Here is a 22,337-nt window from a genome sequence, read left to right as displayed (position 1 = left end):
TGGGGGACGCAATCTGTTTTGCTGCCTAGCCCCCTGCCTAATGTATGTTTAATTTAGGGTAGCCCTTGAATCTTATTTCAGCACGGGTCAAAGGAAAACATCATTGGAACTTAAAATTAGAGTTGGGCGCCGTCTGAAATGTTATAAACAAATAAACATACATTTCCAAAATCACATTTAAGAGGGGTTCTCGACACTCCCCCCAATCACACAATGCAGCCCAGCAAAAAGGATTTATGATGAGTCCCACGGTTAGGTTTATTTTTAAGAAGGTAAGGAGTTACTCCCGGTATATCAAATCTTGGAAAATAAATACACCAAAATGCTAGCTGTTGTTTATTTTAGTCAGTCCACTAAAAGAAAGTCTCTAAGTATTGCAGGCTACTTCTGCTGCCTGCCGGCTGCCTGCAGTTTGGCAGTTCAAATCTTATGAGGCTCAAGCCTTCCATCCTTCCGAGGTGGGTAAAACGAGGACCCAGATTGTTGGGGAAAAGAGGCTGACTCTGTAAACCATTGTAGGAAGTTAGCACCTGCCCCTTTCTTAGAAGAATGAAATATTTTAGGAAATATTAAAAAGGCAGAATATTATGTTTCCCTGGCTGAGAAATGGATAAGCATGTTTTAAAGACGAAGCAGCTCCCATCTTCTTGCCCTCCCACCCTTTGTCAATGGGCCAGAGGCAGAAACTCAATTCCCTCCCATCTTTGTCAATGGACCATCATCTGCAACACAATAGGACCCATCTAGCAACAGAAACTAACACAATAGGACTCATCCAGAAATAGAAACTCCCCATATGGCACCTGGGAAGATGACATCAGCCAGCAAATCTAGCTAAGACCCCCACCCCCTGGGAGTCTGACAACCAATCAGGATACTCCTTCTGGGCCCCAGAGTTCAAAGCCAGAGAGGGCATAAAACCCGGGGACTCGCAGGATCTCCCCCCCCTTTTCTGTTCAGGAACTCAAACCACGTGATCCTATCCACCATTAAACCATCTTTCCAAACAGTCTCCATGTTTCCAGTGTCTTTTTCCCCACTTGGAGCTGAACCCAGAAGGATAATTCTTCTAACACCGCTTAGAGAGGGCTGTAAAAGCACTGTAAAGCGGCATATAAGTCTAAGTGCTATTGCTACTGCTATTATTATTATTATTATTTTCACTATGCCCATTCTTGGAAAGGCTCTTGACACCTCAGAAGGATTGCTCACCTAATCCCTCTAGCTCTACCTTTTTGTACCCCCTTCTAGGGTACAAAAGTTGAAAGTACAAGTTGCTTAAGTTGCTGGAAATTTTCCCTGCAGGGGACTCACATGCAAAAAGCAGACAATCTGGCTTTTGCGGTGAAGCACGACACCACTCCGGCTCCAAGGAGTCTCTGCAAGAACCACTTCCTGCCATAAGGGAATGCGGGTTTGAATTTCAGGTGGCCAAGTCAGCAAATTAGCTGAAGAAAACGGTAAGGTTTGGGTCAGGATTCTCCAACCTTGGTAACTTTAAGACTTTGCTGGCTGAAGAATTCTGGGAGTTGAAGTCCACAAGTCTTAAAAGTTGCCAAGGTTGGAGACCCCTGTCCTAGACCATTAACATTTACAGGTGGTCCTCAGTTTATGACCACCGCTGGGACAAAACTTTCTACCATGAGACTTTTGCGGGCAGTTGCACAAGTCTTCAGTTGAAGAATTAACCTCATGTCCATTGATTTCCGTGGGTCTAATTTTGAGAGCCAGCCACTGGGTTTTTAATTCTTTTTTTTTTTTCCTCCTTCAGTCAGTGGCCAACACAAAGCAGATAACGATTTAATGATAATATTTTGCTTTCAGAAAAAAGAAAACACAAGCTGATAGATTTCTAGACAAAGCCCTGTTTCCGTTTCTTCTCCTTATCTCACGCTTTTCATTTCTTTAGCTGACTGTCTCCCTTCTGCATTTGGCATTATGCTGCTTATCCCTGAAGTGTAAAATGTTGCATGTATGTATGCAAAAATAGACGTTTCCCCATGCTGATGAGACTGGAGCATAAAAATATACATTTCTCCCCGATGATGGGAGTCAGGAACTTTTGGGAGATAGGATTTCTTCCCCCAACTTCAGATGATTATAAAAGAATGCAATCATTTCAGACCCCGGTGCACAAAAAGGAGACCAAGAGAGTGATATCTCAGTTGTGCAAGTCACAGATAAAAAAAATCTGTTTATTTCTTTATTTATTTAGTAGAATTTGTCAAGCAAAAACGAGAACAAGAATAAAAGAATAAAAATACAATGACAGGAACGATAGGGACGTTAGTACATTTTTGCATGCCCCCTCTACTGACCACTTAAGTATGATGTAAGGTATGATGGAAACTGATCAAGGAGAGACTCAACCTGGAAATGAGGAGAATTTTTCTGACAGTGAGAGCAATCAACCCATGGGACAGAAGTTGCCTTCGGAAGTTGTGGGAGCTTCATCACTGGAAGCTTTCAAAAAGAGAGTGGACTGCCATATGTCAGAAATGGTGTAGGGCAAGGATGAAATGTAAAATTTGTTATTACCGGTTCTGTGAGCGTGGCTTGGTGGAGGGGGGTGGGTAATGTGACTGGGTGGGCGTGGCCAACTTTCTTTCTTTCTTTTGTTTTTTACTTTTAAAAGCATTTTTTTTCTACAACCCGTTCGGCTGAAGAGGTTGTAGAAAAAAATGCTTTTAAACGCCTCTGATGATCCCAGCTATGTTGCCTGATCGTCAGAGGCTTTTTTTCTTTTAAAAGCATTTTTTCTACAACCTCTTCAGCCGAAGAGGTTGCAGAAAAAATGCTTTTAAAAGCCTCTGATGATCGTGTGGCTCAGCTGGGATCGTAAGAGGCTTTTAAAAGCATTTTTTTCTACAGCTTCTTCGGCTGAAGAAGTTGCAGAAAAAAATGCCTTTAAAAGCCTCTGACGATCAGGCAACTCAGCTGGGATTGTCAGAGGCTTTTAAAAGTATTTTTTTCTACAGCCTCTTTGGCTGAAGAGGTTGCAGAAAAAAATGCCTTTAAAAGCCTCTGATGATCCCAGCTGAGCCACACGATCATCAGAGGCTTTTTTTTACTTTTAAAAGCATTTTTTCAGCCGAAGAGATTGTAGAAAAAATGCTTTTAAAAGAAAAAAAAAAAGCCTCTGATGATCACGCGGCTCAGCTGGGCATGGGAGGGGGGCAGGGATTTTTGCTACCGGTTCTCCAAACAACTGCCGCCATCACTACTGGATCGGGCAATCCGGTCTGAACCAGGAGCATTTCACCCCTGGTGTAGGGTCTCCTGCTTGGGCGGGGATGGGAGGGTTGGACTAGATGACCTACAAGGTCCCTTCCAACTCTGTTAATCTGTTCTGTTCTGTCCACGGAAGTCAATTTGTGACTGAAACTGTGAAAAATTGTAGCTGAAACACCTGAATTGGGTAGAACATTCCAGACGTTGACAACTCTATTACAGAAATCATATTTTTTTTACAGTCAGGTTTAGAATGATTTAGATTGAGTGTAAAGCGTTGGTTAGCGCACACGTATTATTGCCTATTATGGTACGAAGAAAATTGCCGCTTCTGAAAAACTACTTCGCTGCAGACAAACAACCCAGGAGACATTTCTGTCCTCAAGCAGACGTCAAAGGAGTGATGTCCAGACACTGGACTGTCAGTGGCCTTTGGAAAGAGACACAGGAGTTTGTTAATCTGTCCAATTAGGAATCAAACCGCATAACAAATTTCAGCCAGGATGGGCTGATTTTGCAGCTGATCAGGGACCATCACGTCCACGGCAGCAGAAATGACGCCAGCGCCCCATCAGTCAAGCTGGTGATGTGGAAGTCACAGCTTCTCGGGCTTCTAGCTTCCACAACGCTTGCAAAAAGATTTTCAGAACATACGACTTCTCTTTGTCGGCTGTATTTTCTCGGAATAAGGCTGTGACGGTGCTCTTTCACAATCAGCGAGGCCATTACGCTGACGTTTGCTATCATTTCCTGCTGAGTTTAGCTGCTTTAGGGATGGGAGGCAAATGAGGCGTGCCATTCTCATCTTTTTGTGGGGGGGGGCAGGTTACTTCTTCCTGAGTCCCCTCCAGTTCCAGATGGATTGATCTGCAAGAACCTTGAGCCTCAAGCAAAGAGGATGAAAATGGATTCAGAGGAGGGGAGGCTTTTCGGATTTCTAAGGGTGCCTTTTGATTTTTGCTAATGTGCAAAGGAAGGGGGACTGGGGGACATGTCCTCCCTGGCTGGGTGCCTCCCCCCCCCCAGATCAGAGGGCGTGGCATGAAGGTGCCTCTTACAGCAGGGGTGAAATGTTCCCGGATCGGACCGGATCGCCTGATCCGGTAGCAATCTTGACCGGTGGTTCGGCACCCGGTTTTAACCATGAAGTAATGTGTATTTTACCTTCTGTGCATGCACAGAAGGTTTTGTACATGCGCAGAAGGTCTACATGCGCATGTGACGTGCACGGCACATGCGCTTCCGAACTGGTAAGGCAGGTAAGTAGATTTCACCCCTGCCTTACAGGTAAACCTTGGCTTATGATCATAATCAAGTCTGGGGTGATGGCTGTAAATCAAGTCATCATTACATGACATCCCATGACCGCACCTGATTTTTATGACCTTTTTGGCAATGGTTGTTAAGTGAACACAATGGTCATAAAAGCAAGGTCAAGGTCCTTAAGCAGATTCATTACCTGCAAAAAGTGGATTTTTTTTTTTTTTGCTGAAAACTGGAAGCAACAACATTTTCTGGCAAAAAAAAACCCCCATTGTAAATAATGGTCACATGACCACGAGATGCGGCAAAAAGCTGTACATGCGGGCACCCCATATTCAGTCATGTGATTCGGTGAGGGAATGGTCAAAATAACTTCAAATCTAGATCGTACGTAGCCTGGGGAAAGTGTATTGTAACTTTGAATGGTCATTAAGTGACCGGTTGAATGACTGGCCTAAAATCAGCCATATAGTTTTGGTGGCCAATGATGGACTTGAATCTGGATCTCTCCACTCCTGGTCCAAGACCTTCATCATTCTTCTCAATCTCAACCACAGAACTGGGCAGAAAAGCCAGAGAGAGAGAGAGAGAGACAGAAAGAGAGAGACACAGAGAGACAGAGAGAGACAGAGACACAGAGAGAGAGGCAGAGAGAAAGAGACAGACAGACAGACAGACAGACAGACAGACAGACAGACAGAGACAGAGAGGGGCAGACAGATAAACAAAGACACACAGAGAGAGAAAGAGAGGCAGAGAGAAACACAGAGAGAGAGACAGAGTGAGGCAGAGACAGAGAGGGAAGGAGGGAGAGAGAGGGGGGGCGGGGAGACCTATAGGAGATCGAGATAATTTTCAACGGTCTCATTTCATGTGCCACTTCAGTGGCTAGAAAGATTGAGGATCCTGATGTGTTGGACAGATGGAAAGAGGGCAAACTGTGCATCAAAATATCACGGCAGGCAGGGGGGAAGATGTGGTGCTGACATGACTCACGATGGCAGGAAACGTAGATGACACAATCATCATCTCTCAGGACTGGAGGCCTCCTGCTCTCTTGCAACAATGGTATATAGATTTATGGAATTTATATCCCATTGCTATACCGTTTGATACCCCATGTTGCATCTCTTTGAGTGTTAGAGGCCTTTTCCTTAGATCGCTGTTGGCTCTTCAAGACAGTCCAAACAAGATACACAACTAACTACACAACTATTAGCTCTAGAATAAAATAATAGAATAGAATAGAATAACAGAGTTGGAAGGGACTTTGGAGGTCTTCTAGTCCAACCCCCTGCTTAGGCAGGAAACCCTACACCACTTCAGACAAATGGTTATCCAACCTCTTCTTAAAAACCTCCAGTGATGCAGCATTTACAACTTCTGGAGACAAGTTGTTCCACTGATTAATTGTTCTAACTGTCAGGAAATTCCTCCTTAGTTCTAAGTTGCTTCTCTCCTTGATTAGTTTCCACCCATTGCTTCTTGTTCTACCCTCAGGTGCTTTGGAGACTAGATTGACTCCCTCTTCTTTGTGGCAGCCCCTGAGATATCGGAACACTGCTATCATGTCTCCCCTAGTCCTTCTTTTCATGTCCTTCTAGATATACCCAGTTCCTGCAGCTGTTCGTATGTTTTAGCCTCCAGTCCCCTAATCATAGAGGGACGCGATGGCTCAGTGGCTAAGACGCCGAGCTTGTCAATTGAAAGGTTGGCAGTTCAGCAGTTCGAGTCCCTAGTGCTGCATAACGGGGTGAGCTTCCGTTACTTGTCCCAGCTTCTGCCAACCTAGCAGTTCGAAAGCACGTAAAAAATGCAAGTAGAAAAATAGGGACCACCTTTGGTGGGAACGGAACAGCGTTCTGTGCGCCTTTGGTGTTGAGTCATGCTGGCCACATGACCACGGAGACGTCTTCGGACAGCGCTGGCTCTTTGGCTTTGAAATGGAGATGAGCACTACTCCCTAGAGTCAGGAACGACTAGCACACATGTGTGAGGGGAACCTTTACCTTTACCCCTAATCATCTTGGTTGCTCTTCTCTGCACTCTTTCTAGAGTCTCAACATCTTTTTTACATCGTGGTGACCAAAACTGAATGCAGTATTCCAAGTGTGGCCTTACCAAGGCCTTATAAAGTGGTATTAACACTTCACGTGATCTTGATTCTATCCAGAGATGGTATTCAGCCGGTTCGGACCAGTTCACCCAAACCGGTAGCAGAAATCACAGGTGGCCCGCCCACCTGAGCGGCTCTATGCCATCCTATTTAGGCATGTTTTTGAGGCCGGGTACATGCGTGGAAGGCATGCGTGCCACCAAAGCTCATGCACAGAAGGCCGAGAGTATGCATGGACGGGGCGCGTACACTCAGATTTGCGAACTGGTAAGGAAAGTAAGTGATTACCACCCCTGTTTCCATTCCTCTGTTTATGCAGCCTAGAACTGTGTTGGCTTTTTTGGCAGCTGGCAGAATAACAGAAAATCCAGTTCTCACCAGACTGAGAAGGACTGTGTTCTTCAGAGCCGTTATTTGATAGGGCCAAGCAAGCCTCTCTGTGGTAGACAAGACCGATAAGATTGATAACCAAGACTGGCAGTAACTAGATGGAAACTTTTCGCAAGTCTCATGCTATGCACTGTAAACCAGGGGGTGCCAAGCTTCTTAGAACCTGAAAACAGGGTGAGTAATCTCAATCATGATTTTTTAAAAATGTAAAAACTGATTCACGCACCATGCCTGAGGCGATTAGTTCAGTTGGAACCCTTGTGCTTTATGGGAATGGCGTTGAAGTTGTTACTGAACCATGGTTTATGACTCAGCAAGTGATGTAATCCACAAAGACAGTTTTGATCACCGTATTATTTAAAAAAAGGTGTTGAGACTCTGGAAAGAGTGCAGAAAAAAGCCACAAAGGTGATTAGAGGTCTGGAGGCTAAAAGAAATGAAGAACGGTTGCAGGAATTGGGTATTGGCTAGTCTAGAGAAAAGAAGGACTAGAGGTGACATGATAGCTGTGTTCCAATATTTGAGGGGCTGCCATAAAGAAGAGGGGGTGGGTCAACCTGTTTTCCAAAGCACCCGAAGGCAAGACAAGACACGATGGATGGAAACTAATCAAGGAGAGAAGCAACTTAGAACCAAGGAGAATTTTTTTTTAAAGTGAGAACAATCAACCTTCAGAATTTGTGGGTGCTCCATCACTGGAGGCTTTTAAGGAGAGACTGGATAGCCACTTGTCTGAAGTGGTGTAAGGTTTCCTGCCTAAGCAGGGGGTTGGACTAGAAGACCTCCAAAGTCCCTTCCAACTCTGTTATTCTGATTGCACGCTGTCTGAGTTTAATGCTGTTCTTTGGGGGCTGCAGTTTTTCCATCTATTAAAGATCCCGTGTTTGCAGAAATGGAGAAGATAAAGAATGAATTGTTAAAGAATCAAAGAGAATAAATATAAATAAGCAGCAAAAATTAGAATTTGAGGGCGAATGAAGATGTTGTTTATATAAGTAAGCAAAGAAATATTGAGGTGTGATTTAAAAAAAGGGAAAACAAGAAAATTGTGGCAAAAATTGTAATTGAGTAAAATGTATTTGAATTTGATAAATTGTATAAGATATGTTATGGCCAATACTCTGTGGGTGAATGTGGGGGGGGGGAGGGACCAATAAAACTTGATTTAAAAAAAAGAGAGAGAGAAGATCTGCCAAATTGTCATCTACGCAACGTTCTGTTATTCATGAAGCCATGACTTCATACTGTGCTTCATACTGACACCCCCCCACCCCAGCTACATCTGCCTCTCCCCAAAGTTTTTGGATGTGTAGCACCAAAACATCTAAACCAGCTGGCATCAAATTGGAATGTAGAAGTTATTGTACTCCGCCCTGGAATTTAAGCGTTGTATTAGGAAATAGAAATAGAGAATAGTTAGGAGTTTTGAATGAGATTGAAGGACCAGGCTAAGTGGTGATAGAAATAGGACAAAACCCTGGAGACTAAAACATATGAAGAATGGTTGCAGGATTTGAGTTTGGCTAGTCAAGAGAAAAGAAGGACTAGAGGGGGCGTGATAGCAGATTCCAGTGTTTGAGAGGTTGCCACAAAGAAGTGGGGGGTCAAATTATTTTCCAAAGCACCAGAGGACAGGACAAGAAACTGGTTGGAAACTAATCAAGGAGAGAAGCAACTTGGAATTGAGGAGAAACTTCTTAACAGTGAGGACAATTAACCAATGGAACAGCTTGCCTTCAGAAGTTGTGGATGTTTCATCACTGGAGGCTTTTAAGAAGAGACTGGACAGTCCCTTGTCTGAAATAATATAGGATCTCCTGCTTGAGCAGAGAAGGCTGGACTAAAAGACCTCCAAGGTCCTATCCAGCTCTATTCTGATTCTGATGTAGTGAAGAAATGCAGATTTACAGATCCTGGGTAGACACCGATGGTGCTGTATAATAGCAATAAATCATGCAGGCAAAGTCCTAATGAGAGCTGTTGAAGTTCTGAGCTTATCTGTGCCACTTTTATCAGACAGAACTGATGGTCCCAGGATAACTCTATTTGCAGTTTTCTTGGATCACAGTGATTGCTGTGTTCCACAAAACCTTATGAGATAATAAATACGATCAGTTTTAAGGTGCCCCAGGATCTTTCTATTTGGGCAGCGAAAGACTGATGAGTTGGCTCTTTTGAAAAACTTGAGAATATTCATTTCACTCTTGAATATATATTTTTTTCTGATTGCCCTGGAAAGATGCCTTCCCCTTCTCAAAGCTTTACCAAGGTTCAAATTTGGAACTAATATCTTGAACATCAGGAACATTGGAAAAAAGATCTATTGCTTGGACTCCCCAGAAGGAAGTTCCTGGGTCTGGATACAGAACCTCAGGTCTAAATGCTTTAAATTCACAGTCACTGAGTTCTACGCTAAATATTAGTCTGTGCATGAATGACTTACATGTCAGAAGTATCCAAGAAATTAAATATGCTCTGTTCTGGGCCCTGAATGTGTTAAGGGCCCCGTTTCTTGGCTATATTAACATTTATGGCAATAGTTTTACTTGGCAACCGTATATTTTGATTCTGTATTGTTTTAATTACTTTATTGTTTTATGTTTTTAGGATGAATACTGCCTATGAGTCACTCATTAAGAGGCTTGGCTATAGAAATTCAATAAATAAATACATAGATTCCCAAAAGTTTCTTTTTGAAATATGAAATTAGGTTTCGGCCATGGAACTCTGAAAGATTGCCATCAGAACTCCACTGCCATTTTCTTCTTCCTCTCTGCTCACTTCTCACACAAAAGAAATATCTTTTTTTTTATCTTTTAGGGTCAGAAGAAGAATAAAGACTGAACCTCAGAAGGATGGATCCCTTCATTTCTGCTCCATATAATGATTACTTTGAGACTGACACCTATAATTTCAGCGGGAATGATTCTGAGATTTTGTATGGTGATATTGAAACCTCAAGCATAATGCATGTGGTTTCCATGGTGATTTACAGCACCACTTTACTCTTCGGGACCATCGGCAATGGCCTTGTCATCTTCCTCACTGGTTTCCAAATGAAGAAGACCGTAACCACCATGTGGTATCTCAACTTGGCTCTGGCTGATTTCATCTATGACCTTTCTCTGTTCTCAGAGTTGCTCTATTTTGCCCTCGATGAATGGATTCTTGGGCGGCTACTCTGCAAACTGGACACTATGGTGTCTTTCCTAAACATGTTTGCCAGCGTCTTCTTCTTGACAGCCATCAGTGTTGACCGTTGTGTTTCTGTAGGGTGTCCCATTTGGTCCTTGAACCATCGTACCCTTCGGCTGGCTTCCATAATAGCTGTCCTTATCTGGATGATGGCCTTGGGACTCAGTACGCCCTATTTCTACTTCCGGGACATGGAATATGATACGGACGACTCTATAAAGTGCTCCTATAGTTTTGGCTTGGAAGAAGCCAGTAGCCACAAGTCCCATCTTTCTATGGTGGTGACTGAGTTTGTAATTGGGTTCTTCATCCCCTTCAACATCATCTTGGCTTGCTACTTCATCATTGTCTTTAAGCTCAGAAGGAAGCTCTTTGGTCAGTTTGGTAGATCCTTCAAGATCATCGTGATGGTAGTGGTAGCATTCTTCTGCTGTTGGTTCCCTCACCACTTCTTCTCCATTCTAGAGAACTTGGTTGATGAGAGCTTTGAAATGAGAGTTGTCATTGATATTGGGATGCCATTGGCTAATGGTCTGGTGTGCCTCAACAGCTGCCTCAATCCATTCCTATATGCTTTCGTGGGTCCAGATTGTAGAAAAATTAGCTGGCGTTCCTTCCTCTCAGCCTTCAAAAGTGCTTTTAGTGAAAACTGGACCACGTCCTCTTTTTCAAGTAATAGGAATTCTGGTTCCACTTCAGGAATAGGGGAATCCAGTATAGTGTGAGTTATTCTTCTTCTACTGAGAACAGGCCTATAGCTGTAGTCCAGTGGTGAAATCTAAAATTTGTTACTACCGGTTCTGTGGGCGTGGCTTGTTGGGGGGGGGGTAATGTGACTGGGTGGGCGTGGGCAATTTTTTTTTTTTTTACTTTTAAAACCATTTTTTCTACAACCTCTTCGGCGATTAAAGCATTAAATTCTAGGAGATGAATTCATTGGGATAGAGTTGGTTTTTCTATTATTCATATCGCTATTTTTGTAACATGTATTGTATAATACGTATCATGTGTATTCTAATTTCTGTTGATAATCTTATTCACCAGCTATGAAAAAGAATTGTAAAAATAGGATAATGATTACCTTTTATAATTGCTTTCCTGCTTCCTTATTTAGGGTTGGTCCGACTTCTAGTCTATTAGGAAGTTTAAGACTATTTAAAGGTCGGTTACTTTTTCCCCCCTGATAAATTTTATGTAATATAATTCTATGTGTTTGCTTGTTTTCATCAAAGTAATTTGTAATTAGCTAAATTTATGTTATGTGCAGCTGTGGGTTTCATGGACTTTCAAGAGACAGGGTGCTCTGATGGCAAAATAATTTTGTTTCCATATTTCAAAGGACCTTTCCATCTTGCGTTTAATAGCAGTAGCAATAACACTTAGACTTATATACCACTTCAGTTTACAGAGTCAGCCTATTCCCCTCAACAATCTGGGTCCTCGTTTTTCCAATCTCAGAAGGATGGAAGGCTGAGTCAACCTTGAGCTTCTCAGATGGAGAGTCAACAGCCCCCAGATCTGGAGGTGGCTGATGAGGAAGAGGAGGAACAGCTGGGCCCAGTGCCTGACACGTGGATGCGCAGAAAGCAGAGAAGAGGAGAGCAGTGGAAATCTATGGGCCGATCCTTGGGACAGAAGAGCCACCACTGCTAGTGAAGCCCCATTCTAGCTCTGGGGATAAAAAGCAGAGGGCAGAGATGAGAGAGAGAGAGAGAGAGAGAGAGAGAGAGAGAGAGAGAGAGAGAGAGAGAGAGAGAGAGAGAGAGAGAGAGAGAGAGACTTTTTGCCAGGGCTGCTGGCGCTCCTAATAAAGGGAATATTTGTTTAATAAGGGTTTGTCATGTTTGAGAGCTGGGTCAGAAAACATTTAGCTATTACTAACTAAAATGAACATGGTGTACACCTGGACCAAATGGAAATCTGAAAAGACGGACATCATTGATTCTATATTATCACTAGCATATGTTCTTGAAAATAAAGATTTGTTGGAAAAATATAGAGATGGGAAAGCCAGTTTTTCTGATGCCGGAAAAAGTAATTCCATATACATGTAGGCCTCTGTATGTGTGTGTGGGGGGGGGGGGGTGTATACACACATACAATGTCAACCCTGAAGTGAACCTGGCGGAGGCCATCTTGGAGGCTTCAGAGTCGCCATAAGCAAGAAGAAGGGACAGGGAGGGGGGGAACCAGATAGTTGGGGGATTGTAGTCAAAACAAAAAGTTTTCCTGTGGGAACCAAGGACATTCTCACAAATGGCTGATCAGAGGAGGAGTGAAGTAAACAAACAGCCAGCACCTTGATTGGACAGCGTGACCAGCAATTCGGGGAAAGGGGAAACGTTCACTTTTTAAAACTGCGAGAACTTTCAGAGTCAATTTTCACCAGTTGTACTAATATGATGTGTCCAATAAATTGGAGTAATTGGAGTGTATTCCTTGAAGAATACACCTGCCTCGGAGTTCTACTTTCTATGGTTCTGGAGAACCGGCAGTGGAAATTTTGAGTAGTTCAGAGAACCGGCAAATACCACCCCTGGCTGGCCCCAGAGTGGAGTGGGAATGGAGATTTTACAATATCCTTCCCCTGGAGTGGGGTAGGAATGGAGATTTTGCAGTATCCTTTCTCTATCACACCCACCAAGCCACACCACGCCCACCAAGCCACGCCCACAGAACCGGCAGTAAAAAAATTTAAATTCTACCACTGATACTGTACAGTATGTGTGTTTGTGTGTGTGTGTCAGTGTTGGGTTGCTCCCGGTTCACCCTAGTTTGAGCAAACCGGTAGTGGTGGTGGCAGGAGGCTCCGCCCACCTGCCCAGATATCATCAAAAATGCTCTGTGCATGCACAAAAGCTTCTGTGCATGCACAGAAGTGCCACTCACAAAGCGAGCCCACACGTCCGCACGCTACTGATAGCAAACTGGTAGCACCGGGATTTGAAACTCACTACTGGTGTGCGTGTGTGTTTATTACATGGACAGTTTCCAAGTGTCCATGTCCTCCATTACCTGTTCAAATACTAAGTAGAGTATCTGATGAGTATCTGACCCAAGTACAGTCCCTCCCAAACAACAAGCCCACCTCAATTTGCCACTGAAAATCCATCCTCACATGCAACAAATCTTCTATTGAGCCAAAACAGGGTAAGATCAGGAGAAAGCATGATACTTAAGAGTCTGTGGACATCTCCCACATCGGAAGCCCCCCTTACTTTTGTACTCAACTGATCCGTCATCTTGAAGAATTGTGAGGGTACCACCTCACATTTGAGGTGCTATTGATAAACAGCTGAGGCAGAAGTGCTTTATTTTTTTTATTATTATTCTATAAAGAACATGTTTATCCAAAACTCCTTCGGAGGAGCACTACAAGTAGCCCTTAACATACAATCATTTGTTTAGCAATTGTTCAAAGTTACAGCAATGAAAGCAATTATCTATAGCAAAAGCGAGCAAAAGTCATTATCGGTAGAAAATAAGTCCTAGAAGTCTCTCAAGCAGAATCTGGGAATGTATGAAGAGGGATAGGGACATATGCTGATAAGGCTTCCAACTCTACAATTAGATGAAAGGATATTTTTGAACATGAGAAATACGTGGATGTGGGAGAGCAAGCAAGCCGCTCATTTCATGCTTCCTAAGTTATTTTACAACATAGTAATTGTATTTATGTTGATGATCAGATTGCAAAGGGTTTTAACTGAAATCCACTGTGATCTGTGGGTTTTCATGAAAATGCATATACCGTATTTTTTGGAGTATAAGACGCTCTGGAGTATAAGATGCACCTTAGTTTTGGGGGAGGAAAATAAGAAAAAAAAATGTTCTGCCTCTATCTACCGGCATCCATCAGTATTCATCTGGCTAGCGTCCTGTCAGTGTGTGAAACTGTTTGGAAACGGAAACAGTATTTGCTGTGTGAGCAACAAGGAAGGAGACAGCAAGGAGCCTGGGTGTGGCTTAGGTTGATTGTTCTAAAGCTGCATGCTGTGCTGATCTCTGAAACTAAAACTGAAACTCCTCTCTTCTGCTTGTGTTTTGCTTGCTGCTGCAAATTCTGACAGTCCTTGCAGCAAATAGCAAACAGCCAGGTCAGCTTCAGCACATTATTGCAGCCTGATTCAGCATGAGTAGCTGATCGGTGGGTGGATCGGTCTCCCGAAATACCCCCAATCAACTGTTCCAGGCTGCACGGATTGCCATAGACCATCGCCTCCTCCGTGCCTCACATTTTTGGCTACATTCGGTGTATAAAACACACCCAAATTTTCACCCTTTTTTAGGGGGGAGGGGAACGTGCGTCTTATACTCTGAAAAATATGGTACCTATTTTCATTGGGAACCAGATGAGGATTACAGAAATGTATTAACAGAACATCTGTATTAGCTACATGCTAAGGTACCATTCCCTAAACTTCGCTGGAGATGTTAACTAGTTTGGTAATGAAATGTTCAGAAACCAATCCACAAGCTTGGAGAATGAACTATCAAGAGCCTTGATAGTACAGGGGTTTAGTGCACCCTGTTATTAACACAGCTGCCTGCAATTTCTGCTGGTTCGAATCTCTCCAAGGCTCAAGGTTGACTCAGCCTTCTATCCTTTCTAAGGTAGGTGAAATGAGGACCCAGTTTGTGGGGGCAATAAGCTGACTTTGTATAAAATATATACAAATGTATGAAGGCTATTGCTTAACGCATTGTAAGCCGCCCTGAGTCTCCGGAGAAGGGCGGCATATAAATCAAATTAAAAAAACAACAAACAAACCTTTCACCCTCATCCTACACCTGAGCTACAGATATTTGTCACTATTGCAAAGGTACATCCGGCCAGTTGGTTTTGTGATGGGTTCTTCAAACCTCAAAGCAAGGAACCTCTTCAGCTGATGGGGCAATTGAGCAATGCAAGGCAGATTCAGAAGGGATTTGTTTGTCAACCTAGCATGGGGAGGGGTTTTGAGAACCAAGATCTCAGCAGGACTCAGAGCATGTGGGACAGGGTCTCCATTGAAGATTTAGTCTTATTAGTTGATACAGTCTGGCTGTTCTCTTCAGTAAAGGCATTCTCAAATACAGAAAAGAGGGACTGTCTCAGTCTCTTTTTGAAATCCTGGCCCATGAAGACGTACAAAATGGGGTTGAGGCAACTGTTGACGAAAGCCAAGCTTGTTACCAGGGGAACACCGATCCTCACCACCTCGAAATGTCCTTTTAACTCAAGGAAACTAAAAATGTGATAAGGTAACCAGCAGACAAAAAAGGCAACAATCACTGCGGTGATGACCTGAAAGGGTTTGTTAGACTGAGACAACTGATTGCGTCTCAGTTTCAAGACGATCGCCCCGTAGCAGACAAGAATGACAGTGAAAGGAATGACGAAGGCAAAGACGAACCGGCTGATGATTGTTGCATGATGTCTGATTTTTCGCATCTCCGGGTTACCATAATTGGTGTAGCAGTTAATATGATCCTCGCTTCCTTCAAGTGGTGCTGTTTGCCTGAAATACATAACTGGAGAACACAACACCAAGGCCAGAATCCACACACCCAAAGCCACAAAAGAAGCCAACCGAGGTGTTCGGTGATTCTGAGCCCAGACTGGATACCAGACAGAAAAGAAACGGTCAATGCTGATGACCATGAGGAGATAAACGCTGGCATAGAGGTTGAGGAAGGCCACGGTGCTGTTCAACTTGCACAAGAACCCTCCAAAGGGCCAGTGGAATCTCAGGGCTAAATAAGCGATGCTCAGGGGAAGGAAGAAAGTGAAGGCGAAGTCCGCAATGGCCAAGTTGAGAAACCAGACCGTGTTGACCGTCTTCTTCATTCGGAAGCCGGTGATGAAGATGACCAGCCCGTTGCCAAGGACCCCCAGCACAAACGCAAGGCTGTAGATCACCATGGAGATGATGTGCATGGCTTTTTCCAGTTTATAGATTGGATCGTCATCATCGTAATACTCATACGCTATAATAGTAGCATTATTGGAGACTGAATCTTCCAGAGCAGCGTTGCTCATTTCTTCTTCTGATAGAGACCGATGAACGTTGCTCCTTTTCCTAAAAGCAAAAACACAGAAATGGGTGAGCTGATGTGTGTCAACCCTGAAGCTGACCTGGCAAATGGTTATCTAACATCTTCTTGAAAATTTCCAGTGTTGGAGCATTCACAACTTCTGCAGGCAAGTTGTTCCACTGATTAATTGTTCTCACTGTCAGGAAATTACTCTTTAGTTCTAAGCTGCTTCTCTCCTTGATTAGTTTCCACCCATTGCTTCTTGTCCTGCCCTCAGGTGCTTTGGAGAATAGCTTGACTCCCTCTTCTTTGTGGCAGCCCCTGAGATATTGGAAGACTGCTATCATGTCACCCCTAGTCCTTCTTTTCATTAAACTAGACATACCCAGTTCCTGCAACCGTTCTGCATATGTTTTAGCCTCCAGTCCCCTAATCATCTTTGTTGCTCTTCTCTGCACTCTTTCTAAAGCCTCAACATCTTTTTTTACATCGTGGTGACCAAAACTGAATGCAATATTCCAAGTGCGGCCTTACCAAGGCCTTATAAAGTGGTATTAACACTTCACATGATCTTGATTCTATACCTCTATTTATGCAGCCCAGAATTGTGTTGGCTTTTCTGGCAGCTGCTGCACACTGCTGGCTCATATCTAAATGGTTGTCCACTAAGACTCCAAGATCCCTCTCACAGTTGCTACTATTGAGCGAGGTACCACATAGGGAGGGGGGAGTTGAGATAGAGGGGAATCTGTAGCCAAAACAAAATATTTTCTCTTGGGAACCAAGGACATTCTAACACTTGGTTGGAGGAAGGCAGAGCAATGCTGCCCAGATGCCAGCCTGCACCATGATTGGACCACGTGACTGACCGTTTTGAGAAAGTAGAAAAACATTTACTTTTAATTAGGTGAAAACTGCGAGAGATTTCAGAGTCGGTTTTCACCAGATATGTGCTACAAGCAGGAGACATTTCTATACCTTTCATGGTGTAGGGTCTCCTGCTTGAGCAGGGGATAGGACTAGAAGACCTCAAAGGCCTTTGAGTCCAATCCCCCCCTCTTCCTCCCTCCCTCCCTCCCTCCTCCTCCTCCTCCTCCTCATCTTCTTCTTCCTTCTTCCTTCCCCTTTCCTGCTTGTGGAAACATGACGGCCATTAGTCAAAGAGATTTCCTCAGATTCTTTCTCAACATCAAGACATCACTTCTTCAGTCAGTGTCTTTAAATCCAAAGTCAACCAGGGCAACCTTGCCAAGGTAAAGCAGGTCATAGAATGAAATGATGTAGGATGAAGTCAAGGCAGGATACATGGGTGGGTGGGGGGATCTTAGCCAAAACAGGAAATAATGATTTTCCGCCTCCTACATTTCCCTTCATACAGGAAAGAGCTGAACAGGAAGGAAGTTGAGAAATCTTTTCAATGCCAGAAACCACTTGGTCATCTTGTTGCAACACCACTTGCTTTGAAAAGCATCAAACAAAAATGGGGAAGAGGGGAAACCCTCCTGCCTGCTAAGAAAAAGCACAAAGCCAAAAATCACGTGAGGCTGAACAAATACAAGCATCCCCTATCAGCCCTCCAGGTAAAATGGACAGGAAATGGAACCTGACAAACAAATTATATTTGATCGTAAAGCTACCCGACAGAATCGTTGCAAGTCTGAATGTATAAATTTCCAGGGGTCACTTTTAACTGTTTGACCCATCAGGAATAGATCCTTCCTAAGTTTCTTTCTCTAAGAGATGCGAAGAGAAAAAAGGAGAAGGTGATGAAGACACATCCAGGGAACGTAGTAAACATTTTGGAACTTGGAGAACTTATATGAAGGTTAATTCAGAGTTTGGTAAAACGAGGATCAGATTGTTGGGGAGAAAATATACTGACCTTGTAAACCACCCTGCAAAGCACTATATTTGTTTGTTTGTTTATTATATTTGTATACCGCCCTTCTCCCGAAGGACTCGGGGCGGTGAACTGCCAGCAGATAAAATACAAAAAATATAAAATTTAAAACAATATTAAAATCCAATTAAATTAATTTGGCCCACAGTTAAAACACCCCTATATTAAAACCCATAATTAAACAATTTAAAATTAAAACAATTTTAAAAAGTTAGGTCAGGTCAGCCCGACTTGATGAAACAGAAACGTCTTTAGGGCACGGCGGAAAGTGCGCAGATCCGGGATCCGCCGTATCTCCGGGGGCAGCTCGTTCCAGTGGGTAGGTCCCCCCACAGAGAAGGCTCTTCCCCTGGGGGCCACCAGCCGGCATTGTTTGGCCAACGGCACCCTGAGGAGCCTCTCTCTGTGGGAGCGTACTGGTCGGTGGGAGGCTACCAGTGGCAGAAGGCGGTCTCGTAAATATGGAGCAATATACAGTTTAAATCTAAGTGCTATTGCTATATCTGAGATTTAATTTTGTTTAATGTTTTAGTCATGCAGAGCACAAAAGAGGAATAAGAAAGACCAAAGAAAAGACCAATCAAATTAAGACCCAATCTAATCCAATTAAAAAAATTAAAGGCACGAGAAAGAACAAGTGTAGCCAAACCAACATTACTCATTCTTTCTCTCCAAATCTTGTCATACTTGGAAACTATTCTTCATCCCACCAGGGTCCATACAAATCTGATAAATGCATCCTGGCCCATCAGAACACTGGTTATATTTCCTAGCTCGTGGGATGTTGGCTTTCAAGGCATTTCTAGATCAGGGATAAGGGACGCGGTGGCTCAATAGCTAAGAAGCTGAGCTTGTCGATCGAAAAGTCAGCAGTTCAGCAGTTCAAATCCCTAGTGCCACATAATGGGGTGAGCTCCCATTACTTGTCCCAGCTTCTGCCAACCTAGCAGTTCGAAAGCAGGTAAAAAAATGCAAGTAGAGAAATAGGGATCACCTTTGGTGAGAAGGTAACAGCGTTCCATGCGCCTTTGGCATTTAGTCATGCCGGCCACATGACCATGGAGACGTCTTTGGGCAGCACTGGCTCTTCAGCTTTGAAACGGAGTTGAGCACCACCCCCTAGAGTCGGGAACGACTAGCACATATGTGCGAGGGGAACCTTTACCTTTACCTTTAGATCAGGGATGCCAGCTTGGGTAGAATAGCCTGTGGATACAACTGATATAACCAGTTCACAGTGTTATGTGCAAAAAGTCCAGAATTGTCCTCTTGTTAGTAGGGAACCGCAACTGAGCTGTGGTTTCTCTACTTTCCTGAAAAGCGCTGTGTGAAATCCATTTGCATTTAGTCATTTAAGTTGATGGCCTCTCTTTTTTCCTCTAGTGCTACGGCACTCCAAGTTATCGTCTAAGACCCCACTTCTAAAGGAAAACGTTTAACTGTCCTTCACCCCAGAAAGGGACTGAAGTCTAAAATATATAAAGAAAGTTTGCAGGAATTGGGTATGTCCAGTGTAGTGAAAAGAAGGACTAAGGGTGACATGATAGCAGTGTTTCTATATATGAGGGGCTTCCACAAAGAAGAAGCAATCAAGCTATTCTCCAAGAACCTCTAGGCAGGACAAGAAGCAACGGATGGAAACTCATAAAGGAAAGAACCAATCTAACCAATCTAACCAGGCTTAGGACCTGGTTATCTACCAGACCGCCTGCTACCACCAATAGCCTCCCACCGACCAGTACGCTCCCATAGAGAGGGGCTCCTCCTGGTGCCGTCGGCCAAGCAATGTCGTCTGGCGGCCCCCAGGGGGAGAGCCTTCTCTGTGGGGGCACCTACTATCTGGAACGAGCTCCCCCCGGAGATACGGAGGATCCCAGATCTGTGTACCTTCCGTCGCGCGCTCAAGACTTTCTTGCTTCATCAAGCTGGCCTGACCTAAGCCTTTCCCCTTTTTAAATGGAAATTTTAAATTTGTTTTTAAATTATTGGGGTTTTAAATTTGTTCAGCCAAATTATTTAATTCATTTTTTATTTTATTTTAAATTTTGTATTTAAATGGCTTTTTATTCTATGGCTGTTCACCGTCCTGAGTCCTTCAGGAGTAGGGCGGTATATAAATTCAATAAAATAAAATAAATAAATAAATCTGGAACCAAGAAGAAATTTCCTGACACTGAAAACAATTAATCAGTGGAACGACTTTCCTCCAGAAGTTGTAGGTGCTCCAACACTGGAGGTTTTTAAGAAGAGATTGAACAACCATTTGTCTGAAGTGGTGTAGGATTTCCTGCATGAGAAGGAAGTTGGATTAGAAGACCTCCAAAGTCCCTTCCGACTCTTTTATTCTGTTACCTCAATCATGGAATTTTGTTGTTGTGCATGTTAACTGCCTCGAGATTATTGTCCATACAAAGATGGAAAGATTGGGTGAAAATGATAGCACTTGCTGAGATGGCTACATTAACTTCTTTGATTAGAGAAGAAACAACTTCTACATAGATAGCAGACTGGAAAACCCCTTATTGGCTTTTTGCATAAAATAGGGGGAAAAATGAACTTACGTTTTATGTTTATAGGATAAATCATAAAAAGCCATGTACCGTAAATTTACCATAAAGTAAAAGGCAAATTTATCATTATAACAGCTATAAAGAAGACCAAGAGCAACTTTTTTTGTGTTGTCGGTCTTTCTTTTCCACTTTCCTGTACTTTCCCTCCTTTCTCGCACTTTCCCTTTGAATTCTTCCTTTTGCTTCCTTTATATTTGCTCCTCTTACTTTTTATTTTCCTTTTAAAAAAAGAACTTTAATAAAAATCACATAAAAAGAAATATTTCTCACCTTAAGGTAAAGAAGTACCCTGTTGCTTCGTTTCCTCCTGGGAGCTATGACCTTCTGATAGCAAGCCAGAAAACAGAACTGATGCTAGATGGATGCGAGCTGAAAGTAATTGTTCATTTTTCCCCACCCCTTTCCTATTACTTCATCACAGGCAAAATTTTGATGTCTTTATTTATTTATTTATTTATTTATTTATTTATTTATTTATTTATTCATTTATTCATTTATTTGTTGAATTTCTATACCGCCCTTCTCCCTGAGGACTCAGGGCGGTGTACAGACAGAATTAAAAAACATGCAGTACAAATATTAAAAAAAAAACAATTAAAAGATATATAAATTTGGCCCAATTAAAACTCACTACCAATTAAAACAATTAAAAATTTCTTCTTAAGCCAGCCTGGCTTGCTTGAAAAAATGGGTTTTAAGAGCACGGCGGAAGGCACCGAGGTCTTGGATTCTCCTTATCTCTGGGGGCAGCTGGTTCCAGAGGGTAGGTGTCCCCACAGAGAAGGCCCTCCCCCTGGGGGTCACCAGCCTACATTGATTGGCTGATGGCACCCTGAGGAGGCCCTCTCTGTGGGAGCGCACGGGACGATGGGAGGTCGTCGGTAGCAGCAGGCGGTCTCGAAGATAGCTAGGCCCGATGCCATGGAGCGCTTTGAAGGTGATAACCAACACCTTGAAGCGCACCCAGAAGACCACTGGGAGCCAGTGCAGTGCAGTGAAAGTTTTGGGAACTAAAAGGTTCCAAGCATTACCCATTAAAGGTATTGTGCAGCTTATCCATCTTAAAAATTATGGGTTTTTAAAAAGATTTTTTAAGAAAACAAAAGGCGAAGAAACAACAGGGAGACCTAGGGATATATATAGCACTTAGCAGTAGCCCTTAGACCTACCCATGTTTCCCTGAAAATAAGACCAGGTCTTATTTTCGTTTGGGTGCCAGAATAAGCACTAGGGCTTATTTTTGGGGGTGTCTTGTTTTTTTCCCTTTTACAGGACACCCACTTTTGTTTGCCACCGCCATGAGGCAGGGGGTGGTGGAGCTGCCCCTTGCGCCCCACACTGGCTTATCTCAGGGCCTCCACAAGTAGGCCACCCATGCCTTGACACCAGGGGTGGGTTCTAAAAATTTTTACTACTGGTTCTGTGGGCGTGGCTTATTTTGTGGGTGTGGCTTGATGGTCATGTGATAATTCTTTAGGATTTAGCAGAGGTATTGGTCTACCAGGCTTTTAACTGCTTGCAGAGCTGTACCGGTCTACTCATTCGTTTTTGGAGGCCCCGGTCTACCACCACACTGCCTTTTAACACTGATCAGCTGTAGGGCAGCCCTTTGAAGCCCCGCGGCAAGAGTTTAAACAGTTTTTTTCCTTCTAGA

The 22,337-nt window shown here is 43.3% G+C and overlaps 2 protein-coding genes across 3 annotated transcripts; one reads left to right on the top strand and one right to left on the bottom strand.

Annotated features, from left to right (window-relative positions):
* The first annotated feature begins 9,855 nt into the window (after window positions 1–9,855).
* On the top strand, window positions 9,856–10,920 carry LOC139321382 (chemerin-like receptor 1). Its single transcript, XM_070950064.1, has one exon. It carries the CDS (start codon window positions 9,856–9,858, stop codon window positions 10,918–10,920), a length of 1,065 nt encoding a protein of 354 aa, XP_070806165.1.
* Window positions 10,921–15,000: 4,080 nt separating this feature from the next.
* On the bottom strand, window positions 15,001–21,013 carry LOC139321056 (chemerin-like receptor 1). 2 transcript variants are annotated; one of them, XM_070949668.1, is made up of 2 exons: window positions 20,954–21,013; window positions 15,001–16,257 (listed from the first exon to the last, which is right to left on the bottom strand). In XM_070949668.1, the coding sequence occupies exon 2, from the start codon at window positions 16,215–16,217 to the stop codon at window positions 15,180–15,182; it is 1,038 nt and encodes a 345-aa protein (XP_070805769.1). In that variant the 5' UTR covers window positions 16,218–16,257; window positions 20,954–21,013; the 3' UTR covers window positions 15,001–15,179. The 2 variants fall into 2 exon arrangements, with proteins under 2 accessions (XP_070805769.1, XP_070805768.1); XM_070949667.1 differs by lacking the exon at window positions 20,954–21,013 and adding an exon at window positions 19,108–19,148.
* Between the last annotated feature and the right edge of the window lie 1,324 nt (window positions 21,014–22,337).

The sequence above is a fragment of the Pituophis catenifer genome, unplaced genomic scaffold, assembly GCF_029215685.1.
Source record: "Pituophis catenifer annectens isolate HBS135680 unplaced genomic scaffold, rPitCat1.0.hap2 SCAF_9, whole genome shotgun sequence".
Taxonomy (NCBI): Eukaryota; Metazoa; Chordata; class Lepidosauria; order Squamata; family Colubridae; genus Pituophis; species Pituophis catenifer.
The sequence above is the reverse complement of the archived record's forward strand: the minus strand, read 5'-3'. Positions and strand labels throughout refer to the sequence as shown.

What these genes read in the sequence shown, in the direction of transcription:
- LOC139321056 (XM_070949667.1), bottom strand. Translation starts at nt 19,148, where the DNA reads ATGCCAAAGGCGCATGGAACGCTGTTACCTTCTCACCAAAG. An exon ending in CTGTTACCTTCTCACCAAAG is followed by an intron (nt 16,258 to 19,107) that starts GTGATCCCTATT and finishes TTTTGCTTTTAG; the next exon opens with GAAAAGGAGCAACGTTCATC.
- LOC139321382 (XM_070950064.1), top strand. Translation starts at nt 9,856, where the DNA reads ATGGATCCCTTCATTTCTGCTCCATATAATGATTACTTTGAGACTGAC.